The 7,773-nt window shown below is 57.4% G+C and overlaps 1 protein-coding gene across 1 annotated transcript; it reads right to left on the bottom strand.

Moving 5' to 3' along the window:
* Nucleotides 1-285: 285 nt before the first annotated feature.
* Nucleotides 286-4,204, bottom strand: gins3 (GINS complex subunit 3). The gene is made up of 3 exons (XM_029841607.1): nucleotides 3,932-4,204; nucleotides 3,346-3,579; nucleotides 286-1,184 (listed from the first exon to the last, which is right to left on the bottom strand). The coding sequence occupies exons 1-3, from the start codon at nucleotides 4,100-4,102 to the stop codon at nucleotides 954-956; spliced, it is 636 nt and encodes a 211-aa protein (XP_029697467.1). The 5' UTR covers nucleotides 4,103-4,204; the 3' UTR covers nucleotides 286-953.
* Between the last annotated feature and the right edge of the window lie 3,569 nt (nucleotides 4,205-7,773).

Genomic DNA, 7,773 nt, shown 5'->3' with positions numbered 1-7,773 from the left:
CCACCCACAAACCCACCCACTAACTAACCCTAACCCACCCTCTAACCCTAACCCACCCACTAACCCTAACCCACCCACCCACTAACCCTAACCCACCCACTAACCCTAACCCACCCTCTAACCCTAACCCACCCACAAACCCTAACCCTAACCCACCCTCTAACCCTAACCCACCCTCTAACCCTAACCCACCCACTAACCCACCCACTAACCTGTTATTGCTGACCCATATTCAGAGATTGGACCCGTTTTAATCGCTGCTGGGAAATAAAAAGCCTGTTTGTGTCCATGCACGTGCATTGGGCCCCAGTTCAGCACAGGGCCCTATATTTGTGGGTTTAGTGCCTTGCTCAAGGGTACCTGGGCGGTGCTCTGAAGGTGATGGTTTGTGGGGCTGGAGCCAGGAACCCTGCAGCACCACGGGCTACCGCCCTCTACTGTGGCAGGAGCGGGTTCTGAGGCCCAGGGAACCAGAGCAGGTTTTACTCATTAGATACACAATAAGTAAACACCATCAGTTAAAAGATTGCGCAATAGCTCAGCATTCGTTGTCTTTCTTCATCAGCAGGAAAAAGTCTTCATCAGAAATTTTGCACATAAAGCTCTTAGAAAACCGAGTATTTCCAGGACAGGAGCTGTTCCGAGGTGGGTTTGTGCCGTCAGCCGTGTAATGTGGGACACAGTCCAACGTGAATGCGAGCAGCTGCACGTGGAGTCACACCACGATATTGTCTCGTGTCTTGTTCGGGAACTTCAACGCTGAGGTCAGAAAGACACAAAGCAGCATTGTGTATCTTGTATCCGGTGTAGAGGCGTGTTAGGCCTGGGGAGATGTGGCGAGCGTGTGGTGTTGATGGCCGACCCCGCGGATCGCCGGTGGGGGGTGTCAGCAGCAAAGGCTGTGATCACTCCTACACTGACCTGCCACCATGATGGTCCCAGCGGTCCAAGGCTCAGCTCTGCACCTCGGTGATCTTCCTTTTGCGGTAGTTGAGGACCAAGGTGGAAGCAGTGAGCTGGGAGGCCCGCCCCTTCTCCCAGCTCTGGAAGCCATTCAGGCCACTCTGGCCCGAGCTGAAGAGGGCCTTTTCCAAAGAGTCGAGGCGCTCCAGCAGCACCGACGTGTCCTCGTTGTAGGCGTTCTGAGAGCAGTCCATGGTCCGTCGAAATCGCCCGATGAACGTCTAGCAAAGAAATGACATTTTCTCAGGAAACCAGAGGGAGCACAGCACAAACGGAACGCTTTAGAATTTCTTTACAAATCAAAAAAGCACTGGTTTAAGATGAGACTCAGCTAACTTTCATTTAGAGGGTTAGAGGGTTAGGGGGTTAGAGGGTCAGGGTCAGGGTCAGGGGGTTAAAGGGTCAGGGTTAGAGGGTCAGGGTTAGGGGGTTAGAGGGTCAGGGTCAGGGGGTTAGAGGGTCAGGGTTAGAGGGTTAGGGTTAGGGGGTTAGAGGGTTAGAGGGTCAGGGGGTTAGAGGGTCAGGGTCAGGGTTAGGGGGTTAGAGGGTTAGAGAGTCAGGGTTAGAGGGTTAGGGTTAGAGGGTTAGAGGGTCAGGGTTAGGGGGTTAGAGGGTCAGAGTTAGGGGGTTAGAGGGTCAGGGTCAGGGGGTTAGAGGGTCAGGGTTAGAGGGTTAGAGGGTCAGGGGGTTAGAGGGTCAGGGTTAGAGGGTTAGAGGGTTAGAGAGTCAGGGTTAGAGGGTTAGGGTTAGAGGGTCAGGGTTAGAGGGTCAGGGTTAGGGGGTTAGAGGGTCAGGGTTAGGGGGTTAGAGGGTCAGGGTTAGAGGGTTAGAGGGTCAGAGTTAGAGGGTTAGAGGGTCAGGGTTAGAGGGTTAGGGTTAGGGTTAGAGGGTTAGGGGGTTAGGGGGTCAGGGTTAGAGGGTTAGAGGGTCAAGGTTAGAGGGTTAGAGGGTTAGAGGGTTAGAGGGTCAGGGTTAGAGGGTTAGAGGGTCAGGGTTAGGGTTAGAGGGTTAGAGGGTTAGAGGGTTAGGGGGTTAGGGGGTCAGGGTTAGAGGGTTAGAGGGTTAGAGGGTCAGGGTTAGAGGGTTAGAGGGTTAGAGGGTTAGGGGGTTAGGGGGTCAGGGTTAGAGGGTTAGAGGGTTAGAGGGTCAGGGTTAGAGGGTTAGAGGGTCAGGGGGTTAGAGGGTTAGAGGGTCAGGGTTAGAGGGTTAGAGGGTCAGGGTTAGAGGGTTAGAGGGTCAGGGGGTTAGAGGGTCAGGGGGTTAGAGGGTCAGGGGGTTAGAGGGTCTGGGATCATGGAATCAGTCTTTTGTGCCTGCAGTGTTCAGGCCCCCGGGGGGAGTCCCAGCACTTCGTTCTGATTTTCAAACATGACGACAATTTGGGATTTAGGTAATCCAGCAGTGAAAATTAAACCTCTTTAAAATACAGTTGGCCTACTATAAAGACGCATCAATGTGTCGGTCAGACGAGATTAGATGACCAGCTGCCCCAGGTGGGGCTAATGTCATTCCGCCCCCTGGTGGTGAAAACGAAGAGTTAAATAATTGGACCTTTACTTTGACTTGTGCCTTCTATGTGTTCTTTAATACATTTGTGTGAGCATACATGTAAACTGCACAGCAGCCACTACAGGAGGGTGGTAAAATAGCTTTAAAGGATGGGTTTTTTTGTCATTTTTCAATGTCCATCCACCACGGCCTCTCTGAGATGGGCCTGGAGCTGGGCCTGGAGATGGGCCTAAAGATGGGCCTGGAGATGGACCTCTCTGAGATGGGCCTGGAGCTGGGCATGGAGATGGGCCTCTCTGAGATGGGCCTGGAGCTGGGCATGGAGATGGGCCTCTCTGAGATGGGCCTGGAGCTGGGCATGGAGATGGGCCTCTCTGAGATGGGCCTCTCTGAGATGGGCCTGGAGCTGGGCATGGAGCTGGGCCTCTCTGAGATGGGCCTGGAGCTGGGCATGGAGATGGACCTCTCTGAGATGGGCCTGGAGCTGGGCATGGAGATGGACATCTCTGAGATGGGCCTGGAGATGGACCTCTCTGAGATGGGCCTGGAGATGGGCCTCTCTGAGATGGGCCTGGAGATGGGCCTCTCTGAGATGGGCCTGGAGATGGGCCTCTCTGAGATGGGCCTGGAGCTGGGCCTGGAGATGGACCTCTCTGAGATGGGCCTGGAGATGGGCCTCTCTGAGATGGGCCTGGAGATGGGCCTCTCTGAGATGGGCCTGGAGATGGGCCTCTCTGAGATGGGCCTGGAGCTGGGCCTGGAGATGGACCTCTCTGAGATGGGCCTGGAGATGGGCCTCTCTGAGATGGGGCGGTGCTACGACTAAAGATCCATTCAAACTAAACCCACCATTTTATTAAAAATAATGCTCACCTGAAGCAGCGTCTGTCCAATCTCGGTGTTCTCCGGGTTTTCGAAGTGCAGCATTTGGGATCCCAGACCATAATAATAAGGTCCCATCTTATGCAAGTCCACCACGTTCGGATCAGCGTTGAACACGGTCCTCCACCCGTCCCGGTACACCTTTGGTAGCTCAATGGACAAAACCTTCCTGTTCCTCTCATAGAGGCCCTTAGACAGCCACAGGGGAAGTTCCATCTTGGTACCCTACACGCACGCACGCACGCACGCACACGCAACAGCAAAGAGGAAAGCGTGTCATTTCTATATTCTATTCTCAGTTTTAGTGTCAACACTGCACAACAGAAAGCATCGAATGAAATGTGGTGACCTTACGCCAAAAACCTGTGAACACACATCAGGTGTGACTGTGCCTCGGTGGGCTAGGGTTCGGGTTAGGGTGGACTAACTTCGGGTTAGGGTGGACTAACTGCGGGTTCGGGTTAGGGTGGACTAACTGCGGGTTCGGGTTAGGGTGGACTAACTGCGGGTTAGGGCTAGGGTTCGGGTTAGGGTGGACTAACTGCGGGATGACTCCCGTCCCTCTCCCAGCACTGACCTCAGCTATGTCCTGGGAATCACTCGACTTCTCCAGGAAGCCCAGCCGAGGGAAAACGCACTCCGTCCGGACGGGGAGTCTCTCGTGAGAGAGGAGAATGTCGTCAATGGACAGAAAGTTCTCCTCCATTCCCACCCCTGGCCGGATGGGCTGATAGGGCTGTGAGTCCATTTGGTAGAAATGATTATTTTTCTAAGGTAAAAGGCACAATTACAAAAACAATTCTCTTCTGTAGGGTTTAAGACGCTTCCGCCTCTATGTTTTGGCGCCCGATCAATGGACCAATCAGAATACAGTTCTTCTTCTTCTGCTTCTGCTTCTTCATTCCTTCCTCTCTGGTTAATGGCGGCTGGCAGTGTTCGAGTGCATTAGCGCCACCTACTGGTTAGGATGGCCACCGAGGATGAATAAGATGACAGTGGAGATGACAGTGGAGATGATTGTGGAGATGATTGTGGACTTCAGGAAAGTTACAGCCCCTTTGCCCCCCCTTTCCCTTATGGACTCCCCCGTCACCATCACGGACTCCTTCCGCTTCCTGGGCACCACCATCACCCGGGACCTTAAGTGGGAGCCAACCATCAGCTCCCTCATCAAGAAGGCCCAGCAAAGGATGTTCTTCCTACGGAAGCTGAGGAAGCTCAATCTGCCTCCCAGGATGTTGGCGCAGTTTTATACGGCCATCATCGAGTCCATCCTCACCTCCTCCATCACCGTGTGGTTCGCTGGTGCCACCGTCAGGGACAGACTGAGGCTGCAGCGCGTCGTGCGCGCTGCCGAGAAGGTGATCGGCTGCAGGCTCCCATCCATCCAGGACCTGTATATCTCCAGGACCCGGAGGTGTGCAGGTCGGATCACGGCCGACCCTTCCCACCCTGGTCACGGACTGTTTTCCCCCCTCCCCTCAGGCAGGAGACTACGGTCCATTCGGACCAGAACCTCCCGCTACACTAACAGCTTCTTCCCCTCTGCCATCAGGCTGCTGAACACCAAGTGACTTATCACTTAAGCACCATGTACAGCAGCCAGCTGGACTCATAAACAATACACTACTCCTCATGGACCTGCACTATTTCTCACCACTCACTATTTATGTAAATACTGTATATAAGTCTTATTTTATTTTATTTATCTTATTCTAGTGTGGTGTTGATGCCTAATGTTATGTTGAATGTCGCAGCGGCACACCACGACAAATTCCTAGTTTGTGTAATACTGTGTATTACATGAACAATGGCAATAAACCTTCTTCTGATTCTGATTCTGATTCTGATGACGGTTAGAAAAGATCCACAAACCCGATATTCTCTCTATCGACTCTGACGCCCTGACCTGCTCCGAATATCCATCTGTACTCTGTTTTTAAGCTTCTGGATCATTGGCCAGAATTGTCTGCAGTGTTCCTATTTTCTACAGTGTACTAAGACGTGCTGACTCTTCCACCACAACAGCCACATCCACCCCTGCTGTGTTCCCCTATTTTAAACAATGTGGTATTTAATCCTGTGTGTCCACATCTGAGTCGTGTGATCACCACCTCCTCCCTCCTGTCCCTCCCTGCACGTCTTGTGCTGGTGTGGAGCTGGTGTGGGGCTGGTGTGGAGCTGGTGTGGGGCTGGTGGAACTGGTGTGGAGCTGGTGTGGGGCTGGTGTGGAGCTGGTGTGGGGCTGGTGGAACTGGTGTGGGGCTGGTGTGGAGCTGGTGTGGGGCTGGTGTGGAGCTGGTGTGGGGCTGGTGGAGCTGGTGTGGGGCTGGTGTGGAACTGGTGTGGAGCTGGTGTGGGGCTGGTGTGGAGCTGGTGTGGAGCTGGTGTGGAGCTGGTGTGGGGCTGGTGGAACTGGTGTGGGGCTGGTGTGGAGCTGGTGTGGAGCTGGTGTGGAGCTGGTGTGGGGCTGGTGGAGCTGGTGTGGGGCTGGTGTGGGGCTGGTGTGGAGCTGGTGTGGGGCTGGTGTGGGGCTGGTGTGGAGCTGGTGTGGAGCTGGTGTGGGGCTGGTGTGGGGCTGGTGGAGCTGGTGTGGGGCTGGTGTGGAACTGGTGTGGGGCTGGTGTGGAGCTGGTGTGGAGCTGGTGTGGGGCTGGTGGAGCTGGTGTGGAGCTGGTGTGGGGCTGGTGTGGGGCTGGTGTGGGGCTGGTGGAACTGGTGTGGGGCTGGTGTGGGGCTGGTGTGGGGCTGGTGTGGGGCTGGTGGAACTGGTGTGGAGCTGGTGTGGGGCTGGTGGGGCTGGTGTGGAGCTGGTGTGGGGCTGGTGTGGGGCTGGTGTGGAGCTGGTGTGGAGCTGGTGTGGGGCTGGTGTGGAGCTGGTGTGGGGCTGGTGTGGAGCTGGTGTGGGGCTGGTGTGGGGCTGGTGGAGCTGGTGTGGGGCTGGTGTGGGGCTGGTGTGGGGCTGGTGGAGCTGGTGTGGGGCTGGTGGAACTGGTGTGGGGCTGGTGTGGAGCTGGTGTGGAGCTGGTGTGGAACTGGTGTGGAGCTGGTGTGGAGCTGGTGTGGGGCTGGTGTGGGGCTGGTGTGGAGCTGGTGTGGGGCTGGTGTGGGGCTGGTGTGGAGCTGGTGTGGGGCTGGTGTGGGGCTGGTGTGGAGCTGGTGTGGAGCTGGTGTGGGGCTGGTGTGGAGCTGGTGTGGAGCTGGTGTGGAACTGGTGTGGAGCTGGTGTGGGGCTGGTGTGGAGCTGGTGTGGGGCTGGTGTGGGGCTGGTGTGGAGCTGGTGTGGGGCTGGTGTGGGGCTGGTGTGGAGCTGGTGTGGAGCTGGTGTGGAGCTGGTGTGGGGCTGGTGGAACTGGTGTGGGGCTGGTGTGGAGCTGGTGTGGAGCTGGTGTGGAGCTGGTGTGGGGCTGGTGGAGCTGGTGTGGGGCTGGTGTGGGGCTGGTGTGGAGCTGGTGTGGGGCTGGTGTGGGGCTGGTGTGGAGCTGGTGTGGAGCTGGTGTGGGGCTGGTGTGGGGCTGGTGTGGGGCTGGTGTGGGGCTGGTGGAGCTGGTGTGGAGCTGGTGTGGGGCTGGTGTGGGGCTGGTGTGGAGCTGGTGTGGAGCTGGTGTGGGGCTGGTGTGGGGCTGGTGGAGCTGGTGTGGGGCTGGTGTGGAACTGGTGTGGGGCTGGTGGAGCTGGTGTGGAGCTGGTGTGGGGCTGGTGTGGGGCTGGTGTGGGGCTGGTGGAACTGGTGTGGGGCTGGTGTGGGGCTGGTGTGGGGCTGGTGGAACTGGTGTGGAGCTGGTGTGGGGCTGGTGGGGCTGGTGTGGAGCTGGTGTGGGGCTGGTGTGGGGCTGGTGTGGAGCTGGTGTGGAGCTGGTGTGGGGCTGGTGTGGGGCTGGTGTGGAGCTGGTGTGGAGCTGGTGTGGGGCTGGTGTGGGGCTGGTGGAGCTGGTGTGGGGCTGGTGTGGGGCTGGTGTGGGGCTGGTGGAGCTGGTGTGGGGCTGGTGGAACTGGTGTGGGGCTGGTGTGGAGCTGGTGTGGAGCTGGTGTGGAACTGGTGTGGAGCTGGTGTGGAGCTGGTGTGGGGCTGGTGTGGGGCTGGTGTGGAGCTGGTGTGGGGCTGGTGTGGGGCTGGTGTGGGGCTGGTGTGGGAGCTGGTGTGGAGCTGGTGTGGGGCTGGTGTGGGGCTGGTGTGGAACTGGTGTGGAGCTGGTGTGGGGCTGGTGTGGAACTGGTGTGGAGCTGGTGTGGAGCTGGTGTGGAGCTGGTGTGGGGCTGGTGTGGGGCTGGTGTGGAGCTGGTGTGGGGCTGGTGTGGGGCTGGTGTGGGGCTGGTGTGGAGCTGGTGTGGGGCTGGTGTGGGGCTGGTGTGGGGCTGGTGTGGGGCTGGTGTGGAGCTGGTGTGGGGCTGGTGTGGGGCTGGTGTGGGGCTGGTGTG

Source organism: Takifugu rubripes, chromosome 9 (genome assembly GCF_901000725.2).
Source record: "Takifugu rubripes chromosome 9, fTakRub1.2, whole genome shotgun sequence".
Lineage (NCBI taxonomy): Eukaryota > Metazoa > Chordata > Actinopteri > Tetraodontiformes > Tetraodontidae > Takifugu > Takifugu rubripes.
This window is presented reverse-complemented; position numbering and strand designations above follow the sequence as displayed.

Excerpts from the sequence above, each read along its gene's own strand:
- gins3 (XM_029841607.1), bottom strand. The coding sequence starts at position 4,102 with ATGGACTCACAGCCCTATCAGCCCATCCGGCCAGGGGTGGGAATGGAG. Across the intron at positions 3,580-3,931 it reads ATTCCCAGGACATAGCTGAG|GGTACCAAGATGGAACTTCC; the intron begins GTCAGTGCTGGG and ends GCGTGCGTGTAG. Across the intron at positions 1,185-3,345 it reads TTGGACAGACGCTGCTTCAG|ACGTTCATCGGGCGATTTCG; the intron begins GTGAGCATTATT and ends TTTCTTTGCTAG.